The following is a 15,802-nucleotide window of genomic DNA, read 5'->3' on the forward strand; positions in this document are numbered from 1 at the left end:
ATTTGAAAATGAATTCAAAATGAAAAGGAATTTAGACAGCTTTTTGAAAATGAAAAGGATCACATTTTCACTGTGGTGCTTAAAAAATTCTTACATGTATTTTGGAAGCATGCCAGAGGGGGTCTTTGTGCCTTGAAAACATTTCAATATGGTGTTATTCTTTTAGGGTCTTTCTCCTTGGCTTAGTCTTTAAGAATAGCCTTGAGGCTTTCAGCTTACTCCATTGATAAAACTTTATTGATGATTTTTTTTTTGTCACCATTTTAGGCATTGGGAAGAACGTCATCTGTGACCGAACGGCGACTCCCCTGGATGCCTTTAGGATGATGACTGCGGCTCATTACTACCCAAAGCTCATGAGCATCATGGGGAACGTTCTGCGCTTCCTGCCTGCGTTCGTGAAGATGAAGCAGCTGATCCAGGAGGGCTACGTGGGGGAGCTGCTGGTGTGCGAGGTGCAGGTGCACAGCGGGAGCCTGCTGGGCAAGAAGTACAACTGGAGCTGCGATGACCTGATGGGAGGCGGGGGCTTGCACTCGGTGGGCACCTACATCATCGACCTGCTGACCTTCCTCACCAGCCAGAAGGCCGTGAAGGTGCACGGGTTGCTCAAGACCTTTGTGAAGCAGACGGACCACATCAAGGGCATCCGGCAGATCACCAGCGATGACTTCTGCACCTTTCAGATGGTCCTGGAAGGGGGCGTGTGCTGCACCGTGACGCTCAACTTCAACATCCCGGGGGAGTTCAAACAGGACATCATCGTGGTGGGCTCGGCGGGACGGCTCACTGTGATAGGCACTGACCTCTACGGGCAGAGCAACAGCTCTCCTCAGCGGGAGCTCCTGCTCAAGGACTCCACACCGGTGAGCAACTCCTTGCTTCCGGAGAAAGCCTTCAGTGACATCCCATCCCCCTACCTGCGGGGCACCATTAAGATGGTCCAGGCTGTCCGGCAGGCCTTTGAGGACCAGGACGACAGGAGGACCTGGGACGGGAGGCCCCTTACCATGGCTGCCACTTTTGACGACTGTCTGTACGCCCTGTGTGTGGTGGACACCATTAAAAAGTCAAACCAGCTGGGGGAGTGGCAGAACATTTCAATCATGACTGAGGAGCCAGAACTGAGCCCGGCATACTTGATCAGCGAAGCCATGCGGAAGAGCAGGATGTCTCTGTACTGCTAGCTCCTCTGAGCTCCTAGGAATGAATAGGAACCAGACAGCTCTTGAAGGAGATGGTATTTCAGCCCCTGTGAAGGGCTTGGGTGTCTTAGCTGAGGATTACAGGAGAAGGAAATACAGTGTCTGGATCAATTAAATCTGTTGGCAGCTAAATGCCAAACTGATGTGGTCCTTTGAAACGCCCAAAACAGACAGGAGATGTAAGAGCTGATAAACTTAACTGTTTTAATAACAGTATTAGCTGGCTGATTGCAAAGATATATCATGGACTCATCCCCTGCTTGCAGGTGCTTTAGATTATCCAGTTGTGTTTACTGTGAAAGGTTGGGAAGATCCTTTTAGATTTTCCTTACCTACCAGAGGGCTGTGAAGGTACTGTCATGTCTTTAAATTTTCTGTAGTGTCTGACATGAATGTTTCCTACCATGACAGCTGACACCACCATGTTGTATTACTACACCTCCAACCAACACACAGAATAACAGGGCTTGATGTGAAAGTGTTGCAGTATTCAGAAAATCTTGGCAGTTCACTTTTCACACAGCCTTTTAAGAGCTTCTCTGTGTTGGTTTAGTAGTTGTTTTTTGCTTTGTTTGGTTTTGATTTTTTTTTGGTTTTTTTTAAAGCACAATTAAATAGGAAAATGTGTGGCTTTTAAAACAAAGCAGTCCTCAACCACAGTGCACATGCCTGGGTATTTGGGGAGGGAGGCTCTTCTGTGAGCTCCTGGTAAGTGTCAGTGTTACGGGTTTTCCGAATAAAATGGGTGATGGAAAACCTTCATGGATGGCAGGTGGCACGACCCAGTAATGATAATGGGGTTTATTATACAGCCGAACTCAGGCTAGTCTTACAAAGATTTGCACAAAATTTCCTGTGTTTGGGACTGACTTTTGAGTGAATTCATCATGCATTTTGGCTTTAGGTGGGAAACAGCAGGAATATAACCCAAAACCATACGATGTTTGGTTGCATACACAAACAGTGTTCTTTTAAACCACTGTGAACTCACACTTGAGAGATGCACACCAACAAGTAATTTCACATCCCTCAGTCCAGAAGTGCTCACCTCCAAGTGGTAAGTGTGAGTGAAAAACAAAAGGGATGAGAAAATTTCCCATCTATTTACAAGGGAAAAAAATTACATAGGACCCCCAGCCTTCTCACCTCCTTAAAGTGGCCAGCTACTGGTACTGTATTAATCATTGCCTGTCACCAGTGCAGGAGTGGACAAACTCTTTTGCTATGTTTGTCCTGTTCTTCTTTTTAATATTTTAGATTGCAGTCTTGAAATAATTCTTTTGAGAATATCTTCTTGAAAGAATATTGTGAAAGGCACATGATTTATCCCAATAAATAGGGATACTGTTTTTCTGAGTAAAGCTGCTCCAGTGCTGATGTGTTTACAGCGCTAGGTCTTGAGATAGTAAAAAAGTAGAACACAAGCATATAGCACTAAATCATATTAAACTTGAGAAAAACCTTTTCAGGATTTTTTGTTAATTTTGACTAGGGGAAGTAAGAGAACACTGGGGTGAGCAGTAAATATAAAGAGAAAATATGTTTTTGAAGAGGAGGGCATCAATAGTGTTGTTCATCTTATCTGGCTTTAGTCAGCTCAGTTGGTTGTCTTTTTCTCATCAGCAAGAACACTGCAGTCAATACAGAGAGAGCTCTCCAAAGGCTGACTCAGTTCACCCTAGGATTAATATAGAAAGAGATGCCCACTGGAAATGCCTGTCTTCCTTCTTTGCAGAGAATTCTGGCTTCTAAATTTTGGTGTGGCTGAAGTTAGGAAACTTGACTCCCAGCCCAAAATTGATTCATATGTGCTTAATATTTCAAGAGCATATATACGACCTTTTGTTAAATAGTCCCCAAAGTGTGGTAGTGTGACTGATGAAGGAATAATGTAATACTGTAAAACCACACCCAAGGGGAGAATTGTTTCTATCCATGCTGTTCTGCCAGTTCTAGCAACTCTCTCTGGGGCTGTTTCAGCTAAAACCTCGGGCAAGGCTTCATCATTCCTTCTTGGAAGCGGCCCTTGACAAGTTTGGTTGGTTTTTTTTTTTTTTTAATGGGTTTCTCTGAGAATTCCAGAGGTAGTATCTGTGCCAATATGAATCTCCCAGTGCAACTGTCATGGTATATATCATGCTATCCACTTCCTGCCCTGAAAAGTAAATAACACAGAAGAGAGGATTTGATCAAGAAATCACCTGTCTCCTGAAAAATAGAATTACCCCCAAGGGGATCAAGAGAGTTTTCATACAGTGAAGCAAAACCCATTTACTGAAAAGAGTGGCTAGTTCAAGTCATGAATGCAAGCCTGGTGGATAATTAACCATGTCTAGTTAAACATCATCCAAAAGTGGAACCAAACATGGACCACAATGTTTGTGAATCTTGCTTCTCAGTTTGGCGATTGTGTTGGAGTTGCTGTTCATGTATTTTCCTTCTTCGTGTTTCACAAATGTTGGCTGTGTTTCCTCTCTGTGTTTTCTTCTTTTCTCTGTCTTTCTGGGTTTTGTGATGCCAGTTAGAATCCTTTCCCCTGCCCCTGCAGTGAACAGGCAAGACACAGTGAATAAGGATAGTACTACTGAGCTCAAACTTTCTGCCCCAGACACAAAGGTTTAGGTGGCAGGCATCATCCATCCCCTGTACAGACCTACTGTTGATGCAGCAGAAAGAAAATCCAATGCTTTGGCTACACAGACATCTGATGCTGCTGTCTGCACTGGCTTGCAAATGGGTCGGATCTTGTACAGCTCCTTGTGCTGGCCCAGAGAGAGCAGGGACAGGGTGGGACCTCCTCTTCTAATGGTAGCAGAGATGCTACATTTATGTTACCTAACTGGGATGGCAGCAGGAGCTGCATGCATTCAGGATGGTATGGCAGTTTTTCCATTCTCTGGGAGGTGAAGGTGCTGCAATGTCAAGTGTAAACATACTAAACTTCCACCTGGCTTGGAGGAGGAAAAAATTAGTGTATTTATTGAATGTGTATTGTTATTCTGACAAATAGTTTATTTATAGTCTGGGACTTTTTCTTGGCAGCGTCCAGCCCTCTGTTCCTTCGGTGAAGTTGAAAGTACATTGAATTTGCCCTAAGTAGCTTCTGGAATTCAAGTTGGGTTTAGGAATTTGGGCAGCAGATAGCAGAGATGTATTTGATTGAGCTCAGAAGCGGTACCATCCCAGGAAACATGTATTTGGAATTGCACTTTTAATGCTCTGCCACAAGGTTTGAGATGAATGCTGCTAAATTGGTGCAGGCCTAGGAGCCAAACTGCAGCTACTGCTGGAATTTACAGTAGCCCCCAAACGAACTTGTTCATACATTAGATAAGAAATTTCATTCCTCTCTCCCAGGGCTGCTATTGGAGAGGGTCTTTCCTTTGCCATCAGCCTGTGCAAATAGGATACTGATCCTTATGGTCTGTTGCCAAAGACAGAAAGAGCCAAAAGGTGAGCTTTGATGCTCTGCAGGGCCCTGTTCCAGTGCTGGGACAGTCAACTGGGAGAGGGTGTCTTATTTCCCATTGGAATTGCATTGGGATTCACACCAGGGGTAGGACAGCCCTGTACTGTGTGACAGCAGGGCACAACTTAACTCCTTAAATGTGCCCAGAGGGAGGGTGGTGATTGCAGCAGGGAGCAGCAGGAAGGTGTCTGCAGGCTGGTACCTCTGTGCCTGCCCTGCAGGGAGGCCATGGAGGGTGAGGGCTGCACTTCCCGAGGGTGACAGCAGCAGCCTTGCTCCACCTCTGTGTGTGGGAGCCCAGGAAGGGACCCTGCCCTTGGGGAAGCAGAATCTATCCCACACTCCTGCTGGGTAGGCACATCCTCAGTGCTGATCTCAGTGGAGTTCTACTGAGAAGTGTAAGAACTCTGTGGGAGCTTGGGCTTTCCTACATCCAGTACCATGCATGTGGTAAGTCTGTAGTACGTTGGCTGTGTAGTGAGAAAATACCCAGTAGGGACAAGAGGATCTTACTCATGCAGCCAACATGGCAGGGAATTGGGCCATGCCTTGATGAGTTTTGGCTCAGGAAGGGCTGCTCTGGAGCTCATCCTTTGCTTTGGCTGAAGCAAATCAGCCAAATTTGATTGCAATCCCTGTCCAGCCAGCATCGGGCAATCAGAGGCACTATTCACTTTGTACTAAGTGTTCCCTTCTTTTCCATAACTTTCCAAAAAGTGACTGAACAAGTAAACAGCTGTCCTGGAAGTTCAGCCATTTAAAAAAAAATGAGGCTTTTCTGCTGCATGTGGTCACAGCACAATGACAATTCAATTTCTTGTTTAGTTTTGTGTCCATGTGGAATAGACCCAGATAATTTAAAATGACTCACTGTTCTACCAAGAAAAGGCATATTTTATTTACTGGGTAAAGGTAAACATAGTATCTTGATGTTGTTTTCACAGAGAATCAGGAAGGAATGATGACAGAACTTCTTGTTGCTGGGAATTTTTGTATTTGACTTTTATTTATGTCTTTCAGCATAAAATATCACTCATTATGAAGTCTGTTCACTGCTAAGTTCTGTATTTACAAGCCAGAGTTGTGACTTTGTGCAGTTACTCCACACTGATTTGGTGTTCTAGGCCCAGTGGTGTACCCTTAGGATGTATGGAACTCAACACTGGACTTTCGACCTCTGCAGTGATCTCTGGAGCTAATTGTGAAATGGCAGGATTAATCAGAACAGCAGTTTCTTTTTGTTGTTGTTGAAGTTGTTACTTGTGGGAAGCAAAGTTTGTAAATTTAGAGATGAAGTGTGACTGAATAATATTTGGCAGTCTTATCTGCTTTAAAATTTCCTCTTTTTTGAGCTGCTGGGTGAAGTCTGTCCAATAAAAATAATTTCCCCTTAACTGCCCACTTCCATTTGCTCATGAAAAGAAGAAATTTTAAAGTAAATGGGACTACACATAATGCTGCATTCATGAACTGATGTCAAAACCTCATGACTTAATGAGTGTATGAAGCCACAGTCCAAACAAGTAATGTCTTTTTTGAAGCTGCCAGATCGAGGCCTTGGGGTTGAGGAAAGAAGGGTATGAATGAGCACAGGTCAGACTGAAATAGCTTTTATTCAGCATTTTGAATAAAATGAGTAAACAGAATGGCTATGGTCAATCCAAAACTGAACACATGTTTGTATAAGGGTATTTATTTACATTTTTTAATTTTGCGATTAAGTTCTATTTTTAAAGAATGCTGTTTTGAAATGAAAGCTTTTAAAAACCTTTTATTATATTTTGGCATGTGTGAAATAAATTATTTGGGGCTGGGTGGGAAGGGTTTGTTTTGTTTTTTTTAATCCATACTTTAAAAATCTCATCCGTTTGGTTTAAGGATGTTCAGTGAATTCAGCTGCCCTTGGGCAGGTTCAACTCTGAACCTGGACCCTCAGAGTATCTGACAGTGACCCCATTTTTAACATCTGAATTTGGCCTTCTGAGTTTCCTTTGTGTCTTCTTGTGGCAGTGGGAAAACTGATTCATTCCATGGAGTTGGCAACAGATCATCAAGACACTTTTTGCAGCAATGCCAGCCATTGTCTTTAAAAGCACTTAACTCTATTGACTTGTTTACCTTGGTTATTTATGACCTTCCAGCCATGTGCTGTCCATTATTTGTTTTCCTTTTTTTATATCAGCCTTTGGACTCACTTCCCTGCCCTCTCTGTTTCTCATTCCATTGCAAACCTGGAGTAAGCCTCCCTGGTTACCCCTGAGCTCCTGCTCAGTCTGTGTTACACGTGGCATACAGGGTGGCTACCTACAACTTGAAGTGACTTTTAACACATTGCAGGATAGGTGAGCACCACGACTGCTCCAGTACGGGGCATTCCGAGTGCCCAGCCAGGGCAGGAATCAAAGCTCCCTCCTGTGCTGTGCTTCACGAGCAACACTCACTGTTTGTCTCCCACTGGGTTTGCTTTTGTTTGATTTTGAAAATGAGAAAACGTTCCGTTTGTTGCTGTGTCAATATTAAGTATATATTTATTGTTTTTCAGACATACATACATATATATAAATGCTATATATATATAATGTCAACGCATGGACATATGTACAGTAGATATTTTAAAGAGCTATTTATCAAGAAAATTAAGTGTTATAAGTAAACAGAGTTTATATTTTATATATTATGTAGATAGCAAAAAAAATAAAAGTGGTTAAATTATACTAGGACTTTTGGGGGTGGGGTTGGAGAAATGGGCAAGGACTGGTTCTAGCATTTTAAACAGCCAAACTACTTTGTACGGAAGCTGCCTGCTGTGCCTCTCGGCTGCAACATCTGTTTGTTTCTTCTTTTAGAAGATGATGTGCATTGTTACTTTTACATTGCTTGGGGAATGTAGTTAGTTTATTCTCAGCCAACTGGTATGTGCTGCTTAAAACATGGTTTCCTGCTGTTCTGCATACTTGCATTGATGGAATAAAAGGATCTTAACTGGCAAATAAAGATGTAAAAGGTTGTGATCCCAGCTGTCTGTGGTCTTTCCCCACACTTGTATTTTGGGGGGATGTGTGTGTAATAACCATCACTTCTGCCTGGCTTTTGGCCTGCCTGTTAAGTTCAGCAAACAGAGTAAAATACATGGGCTTTGTGCTTGGAGGTGAGGATTTTGATGGAGGAAGAATGAAGTTTAACACTCATTGAAGATTTTATGTGTGGCAAAGACTGCACTAGTGCCTCTTGGGGGGATATGTCTTGAGGGGACAGCTGCTTTTGTTGCCAAAGGATGCAAGTAAGTCCAGTGTCACTGCAAAACTGGGACATGCCCCCCTGCTGCCTGGAAATCTTTTTTTCTGAATTTTCTCTTTCTTCTGGATCCTTTCACTTGTCTTCCTACCTGACCACTGGTATTGTGGAATGTTTTTGCCTTCCCAGTCCCCAGCTCCCTCCAATGACTTGCCCATGCTTGCCTCCATCCTTGCTTCCATCTGCCAGGAGCTGTCTGCTTGTCTGGTGCTCCTTTCCCCCCTGTATGTGGGAGTATCTGAAGTCTCGTAAGGATCTTCTTATCCCAGCCCCTCTGTTGCTGAGTAAAACCTCACTTGGGTATGAAGGAGAAGAAATTCTGAGATCTGAGGGATGATTTAGTTGCCTCTGTGACTGATGTGTAAAGAGGATTTCCTGCATTGCCTTTTAGAGCAGAGCACACAGAAAGATGCTGGATTCTACTTGTATCAGTGCAGACTCCATTCCCAAGCATTATGAGAGTGTGTAAATCCAAGGCACAAATCTGTGAAAAGATGGGAAATCATCATGATGATCTTAGAATGCACACTACCCTCAGACCACATAATCTTGTAAACTGTGTATTTGTCATTACTAAAAAAAATTACAGTTGGTATATTTTTTATAAAATTTACAGTGTGATTTCATCACAGATATGTAACATGTTAGCAACCTCTATTACTACTACTGCAATTATCATACTGTAAAGATATACTGATATTTATATGTGCATAAAATACTCTTTATCAGTTTTAATACACATAATTTTCTTAGTCTGTAGAGAAGAAAAGCACAAGACAAGGAAGCTTCAGTGCCCAGGTCTTCAGGAATTACAGTTTAATGTTTGCCTTGTCCTCATGAGTAAATGCAGTATAACCTTGCTCAGGTTTCCAGATCACCATCCCCAACCAATTAGGCACTGAATTAGAAATAGGGCCAAATTTCACAGTATATCCTTTCCCATCAACTTCAGAGTACACCAAGGCCTACTTGTCTTTAAAAGGCTAAAATGTAGAAATCTCTTGGAAACAGCACCTGAGGGAGCAATTACTGTGAAACAGTGTTGGACGTACAGTGGGGTTATTAGTACAGCGTTCCAGTGCACAATACATAACTGTACAGGTAAGTGAAAATGCAAGAGCGAGTATAAACATTCCACACTAATGAGGCTGCACAAGTGCTAAGATAAACATTTCCAAACCTGTGTCAGCACACTGAGACACTTAAGTGCAGATTTATGAGCCCAAGTGAAACTTCCGCTTTTAAAACAAACTGCAAAACCGTAGGTGAGGGGGAAGACCTCTTGCCATTTTCCCTAGTTCATGAAGAACCAAGGCTTCCACAGTTTACCCTGGCTTGTCCTGCTGTTTTCTGGAGTCCCTATTGATTACCAACTATGCAGTAAAAACAATGGGTGGCTTGTAGCCATAAATATTAATCAGAAGAATGTTAAATGCATTGCATTGTTCTCTTTGGCAAAGAAGAGTTTGCTGGGGCAGGGGTTATTAAAACATGCTGCTGTGCCAAATAGTAGACACACTTAATGCTTTTGCTATTTATTCCTCTCGGGCAGTGGAAAGCTGTGGAAGTCTTTTGTGAGGCCAGTGGAAAGCTTGTGTTTCAGAGCTGACACAGGTGATCCCCAGCACAGCAGGGCTTTACCCCAGCACAGCTCCAACAGGGTGACACAGCACAGGTCTTCCTAGGACAGCCTTTCCTGGATTGGAGGCTGGGAGAAGGTGCCTGTCCGCTCAGTCTGCTCGGGTCCATGTGCCTGTGCTGGTCACAGCTGCAGTCGCCATGTTCAACATGGAAGGAGGAAATTTCCACCAGGCATCCCCAGCAGGCTGCCCTTGGAGTCACCAGACTTGTCACCTGTCCCACAGCACTGGCCTAGTCCAAGCTCAAACTCATGTCCTGCACATAATGCCTTTTCTAATGCATTTTCCCCTTGGGAGTGCTCCAACTACTGCATTTAGCACCAGAAACCTTGGTGTGCGCCACATCTTTGCTTTAAAATTAATCATTGCAGCTCCACAAACAGTTCCTGAGGGATGAGGCAGGGCTGCTGCCAAGCCCAGGGCACCACTCCTGCTTGTTCCTGCCTTCCCTGGGTACAGGCACTGGGGAGAATGTGTGTGGCCACCTGGTTAACAGTCATGAATTTAGCTGAAATTGTGAGGTTTTTATTAGGTTAGTTTTCAGGCAGAACAATTCCCTGGTCTGAGTAATTGTCAACAGAAATTTATGCCAAATCATTCTAACAGCAGAATGTAAATAGAAACCAGTTTTGCTGACTGCCAGAAATATGCTTTTTTCATCAGATCAAAGAGCTGGTAGAGTAACTACAGAATAATAAACATGTCCAAAAGAAAAGCTAATAGAGGAAAACAATTTTAAGTTCTGCATGTCCCTACAAAAGGATTTACATGTAAGCAAGTGTTTCTGCAGTGGCCCCTCCTCCAGACATGGAGGTGGTGTGTATGCAGATTCTAGAGAAATGTTTCACATCCTTCTCCAGTCTGTTTTAATAATTCTGCCTTTCACAGTTAATCACATCTTGCAGACTAAAGGCTTTTGCAGATTATCAGATCCCATCCAGGCAATGACAGCAGCCTCTGAATGCAACCAGTATTGTCACTTGTGCAATAAGTTTTACATGGTGTTGCAGCCAAACCTGGAAAAGCTGAGACCCACTTTTCAGACTTTGAGAAGGCAGAGATGGTTGGAAATGGAAATGGTGCTTGACAGGCTTCTTTACTTTCCCAATGCTATCCCTAAATTGCTAGGTTTTCTATTTTAACACTCCTTTTCAGTGGTGCTAGCTATGCATCTTACGGAAGTACCTGTGATGAAAAATGCCTTCCATTGCTAGTTATGACAAGCTCTCCAGCTCAAGAAGGAAGGTAATCAAAATGTCAGATAAGGTAATCAGGATCAGGGTAAAAAGCAGATTCAGAAGAAACCAGAACTTTACTGGGCTCTGATGATTGACTCTGTTCTGTTAATTATTAGGAACATCCCAAGCATGATTTCTGGCTTAGATCAACTTATATTTGTCTAGATCCTTTCCGTGGCACTTTCAGGAAGTTAGCACACAGCAGACATGATTCCCACTACGCAAACTGCTTAAACCACCCTCTTTTTTGGTTGTGATGAAATTAATAATGGGCATTCTGTGCCAACAGGCCTTAGTGGCAGAGGGTGGGCCTCGGTGCTTCCTCTGCTGCTGTGGGTGCAGCTCAATGTTGAGGACTGATTGCCAGAATGGAAGGATGTTGGGATTACAAAACTTGTGTGTTAAGAAATTGCTCTGTCTCTGCACTGTGTTGCAGTGTGAGGAAATGCAGGTATAAACTGTGCTCTTTCAGTAGAACATTTTTTGTTAAAATGGATTATTTTTTCCATTCCCTTTTCTATGCCTTTTGCATGCAGTTCCATGGACAGCATAAACAGCTTTCTGGGACATGTCCTGTCCTTTTGGCTTACAGACCTTGATACCTGGAATCCTGTGTAGGCCTCCTGTGGGACCAGGCCTGTGTAGGCCTCCTGTGGGACTTCTTCTGTGAAGAAGAAAAGATTAAGTCACTTGCTGAATTGACAAAGCTCCCAGCTATCCATCCACGTTTGGCAAACTTTGTCTGTACTGCTTCATACATATGAAGTGTCTTATTAACAAATCCCCTCAAAATGAGCTGTTGTGATTATTCCCATTTTGCAGCTGGCAAAGTGAAGGCAGAAGTGAAATTGGTGAGATCACTCTCTAATGAATTTCTATATATTTTTTTTTTTGACTTGTAGCTTCTAACCTGTTTTTGTTTTTAAGGCAGATTTTGGTAGGATTTTCCTCCTTTTATGGATGTAGTGGTCAGAACTATTTAGCTTTATAAAATTATTTTTATATTCTTTTTCTTTGCTGTGATGCTGGTGAGACACTGGCACAGGTTGCCCAGAAAAGTTGTGGATGCCCCATCCCTGTCACTATGCAAGGCTAGGTTGGATGGGATATGGAGCAACCTTTTCCAGTGTAAGGTGTCCTTGCCCATGGCAGAGAGTTGGAATTAGATGATCTTTAAGATCCCTTCAACCCAAACCATTCTATGATTCTATGATTTTAACACTAGTACTGGAAGATTTGAAATTACAGTTAATATTTCTGTTTATAACAGGATTTCATTGGCTTCACAAAGAAGGTAGATACCATTACCCTCATCTTGTCTTTTGAAAATTAGAGATGAATGGCAACCCATGTTGCTCAAGGCCATGCAGAACAAGTCTGTGACAGCCAGATCCACATCCTGCTGCTTTAATTTCTAGTTCCCTTTAAATAGTTCTCAAGCCTAATATAATTCTAATTCATTATAATTAATATAATAAGTCATATATAATTAATGCCTAATATAATGCCTAATATGTTGCAGTTTGTGAATACCAAATAAGCTGGGGTTGGCTGCACAGTCTGTGCTCAAATTACTCTATTTAGAACAGGGCTAGCAGCACCAAAGCCTACACCAGCAGCTTCACAGCTATGTGGATGCATGTTGTGCAGTTCCATCTATGGAGAGGAAGGTGAGACTGCACTCTCCATTAACTGATTTTATAATCAAGCTGATAAAATCAGCACCAGATCCATGTGCTGATGAGAAAACCACTAAAATAACCAATCAGGTAGCACAAAGCTGCACTTTCTATTGTGAGTTTTGAGAAAGGTTGTTAGAGGGGTGTATCTGCCTGCACCCTATAGCTCACAATGCTCAGCTTCACAAGGATTTCTGGCCTCAAATGCTTCAGGGAACATTGCTTTCAGTTCCCAGCAGAAAGTTCTCAATGATAATGGCTGCAAATCATTGCTTGTAGAGGTAGATGACAATCATCCTGGTGTAATTCAGGAATTGGTGGGGTAAATTGTCCTGTGATTTTTACAACTTTGCATTAAAGCAGGACACTGACAGTACCTCTAAAAAGCACAGGAATGCAGACCTAGAAGGCCGACAGAAAATCACTGTCAGTAGAGACGGGGAGACTTCTTTGTCCTGTCACAAAACAAACAGCCGTTCACAATTCCAGCTGTACAGCTTGTCTTCATATATTAAAACAAGTCTGCAAACCATGACTGATAAAATTTCGAGTCATTAATTAGTTGCTGCTCAATGCTTTATGGATTCTGTAGCAAAGCCCTCTGAGCTTCACTAAGATCAAAAGCCAGCTTGTGCACAGGGCTGCCCTCCCCCTGGGCAGGCAGGGCTCCTGAAAGAAAACGATTAAGTGACAAATTATTCTTTGGAGGTACAAGTGCTGTGTCTGCTGGGTTGCTTTGGTTGGATCCAATCCTTTCACCCTTCCATCAGTGGTCCCAGTGAAACTGCTGGGTTGGGCTCCTGCCTTTGAGCCTAGGCAGCAGGGTGGAATTAGGAATTTATTCCATGGCCAAACATGCCAGCAGCTAGGGTGCTGTTCTCAGCACAGGTTGTGGCTGAGGAGGATAGAAATGGGGTGCAAAGCTTAAACAGAAAATAGTTTGGGTTGGAAAGGACTTTGAAAGCTTATCTATTCTCCCACAAAGAGCAGGGATACCTCCAACTAGATCAGCTAATTCAGCCCCCCATCCAACCTGACAATCAGTGTTTTCAGGGATGGGGCATCCACTGTAATCAGGGATACTTGGCTGAGTGAGGAAAAGAGTCTAATTACCACATGCAGCTTGTTACCTTGAACTGGCTTCTGGGCACATTTGTGCCTTTGGTACAAAGAGAAAAATTGCAAAGACTGAAACCCATTCCTAATTTCTACTTAGTTTTGCATTTTGTTGCAGATATTTGCATATTTTTGCCTTGCCTCTAATCATATATAGGGATCATAATAACTATACCTCATCCAAACACCACAACTCTTGATTAGGCTACTCAAGATGTCTTATTTGATTTTCCCACTGTCCTTAAACTGACCAACCTTTGTCTCATTTTCACCTACCTCATTGTCTGTTCTCAATTAAAGAGTAACAAACCCAAGATAATGTTATTTGGAACTGTTTATTAGTTACTGTGTAGTGCCCCAAATGTGCCATGCTCAGTGACAGCACAAAGCATGTGTTTGGTGCTATTTAAAAACTTGCAAGCCTTTTTCAGACAAAAATGTCAATCTTAACACAGCTACTAATCAGGTTGGTAAATGAATAATTAGGGCAGGCACAGCTGAGGTTACACAACAAATCAAAGTTATGACTAGAATCCAGAAGACATCATCCTAAAAAAATCGGTGACATAATCCTAAAAAAACCCTTTACATTTGGAGCAAGCAACAGCAGTTGGTTATTTCCTTCCTAATGGTCTTGCAGTCAGTTTCTGCATATCTTTGCAGACAAAACCATGTCACCTCTGAAGAACATTTTCTTTAGCAGGATGAGAAAACTCAGAAGTAGGACACATTTGAACTCAGATTTCCAAGTTCAGCCACTCCTCTTGCTATTTTCAGCCCTGTAAGCCTTTTCCTTGCTGTCATGTGGGGATGCCTGCTCATGATTACAGGGACAGTGTTTTGTCTGTTTGGAGTCAGACTTGCCTCTTGTGCCTCCATGCTAAAATGAGAGGCTGAATTCCCCTTTGATGCTAAACAGCTTTATAAATTTTTTACCTCGGAGTGTTATGTTTTTTCCATCTGACTTCAACAAGGAATTAAGTTGTGAACATTAATAGAGCCAACATTTGCATTCTTCTCTCAGGTAGAATGTAAACAGCAGGGGGATGCTGTTTTGGCCAGGAAATGGGGCCAAGCTTTTCCACATCTGCTGATCTTCATAATGAAAAGGTTATGTGAATGTATAAGTAAATTGTCCTTTCCATTAACACAGCCCCACTCTCCATCTGGAAATATTCATGCTTCTGGAAAAACATGAGATGATATCTTAGAAAAGCTGGTATGACCCAACTTGTAACTTCTTTCCTGAGCATCAATCATTTCCTATTATGACAGGAACAAAGGATGGTGCATTAGCAAGCTGGAATCACTGAATCTGATACACTCTGAAGATATTATTAGACAAGTGTCTTTTTTCTTTTTAGAGTACATCTTCCATCAGTTTAGAGCAAATGAAACCCACATGAAAACTCCACTTATTCTCTGTATTTACATTCTTGTGTCATAATGCCATACAAACACAGACCTCCATGCTGAGTGAAATTGACGTTTCATTGCTTTGCATTTTCCACTTTTTTTGAGAAATTCACATAACAAGGTGTGCTTCTGATCGGTAATCCTGATCCATTGATAGGTCAGTCACACAGGACAGAATGAACTGACTTTCCAAGAGCAGCACATTGCTCCCAGAAAATAAGTGCAGCTTTAACAGCAAAAGCATTCATGAAGAAGCACAGGCACAACACAGTTCATATTTTGCAATAAAATACGTTAACAGTGCCTGTTTGGCTTCTTTCTCCTGTGACCCTTTATGTTAGTGAGTAATTCACTTGAGCAAATAAAGACATCAGTACAAAATGCAAGCACAGTGATACTCATAGTCACAGATAAAAGCAAGAGATGCAGTATGCTAGCAGGGTACTAATTCATTCGGCTGTGCTATCTCAGATAATCCCAAGCCAATTCCAAACTTGCTTCCCTTTTAGCTTTTGTGTGCGCTACCTTTTCTGATGTTATTACAGTTTAAAAGAATTAAGTGTTTAGGTTATCATGGTTTGGATAAATGCCTAGTTATGTATTATTGATTAATGATGTATTAATCAATTTTATTATAGGCACAGTCCTCCACTTGACTGACTGACACTAGCAGCTATAAATTATTAAATTCTGCTTGCATTTTCAGTGGCAAGAAAGAGATTCTGTCAATAGGAATGAAGATACT

General features: G+C 42.3%; 1 protein-coding gene and 1 long non-coding RNA gene across 2 annotated transcripts in view; one reads left to right on the forward strand and one right to left on the reverse strand.

The window, feature by feature from the left end:
• The window catches only part of GFOD1 (Gfo/Idh/MocA-like oxidoreductase domain containing 1), a 71,118-nt gene extending 63,428 nt beyond the window's left edge, over window positions 1-7,690 (forward strand). Inside the window, exon 2 of the mRNA XM_005481740.4 lies at window positions 268-7,690. Within this exon, the coding sequence (XP_005481797.1) occupies window positions 268-1,187 (920 nt within the window). The 3' untranslated portion in view covers window positions 1,188-7,690. The remainder of the gene's footprint in view (window positions 1-267) is intronic.
• On the reverse strand, window positions 7,220-11,512 carry LOC141729387 (uncharacterized). The gene is made up of 2 exons (XR_012580883.1): window positions 11,441-11,512; window positions 7,220-8,452 (listed from the first exon to the last, which is right to left on the reverse strand). It is a non-coding gene; the product is annotated as an uncharacterized LOC141729387 (long non-coding RNA).
• Between the last annotated feature and the right edge of the window lie 4,290 nt (window positions 11,513-15,802).

Source organism: Zonotrichia albicollis, chromosome 1, assembly GCF_047830755.1.
Source record: "Zonotrichia albicollis isolate bZonAlb1 chromosome 1, bZonAlb1.hap1, whole genome shotgun sequence".
In the NCBI taxonomy this organism is placed as follows: domain Eukaryota; kingdom Metazoa; phylum Chordata; class Aves; order Passeriformes; family Passerellidae; genus Zonotrichia; species Zonotrichia albicollis.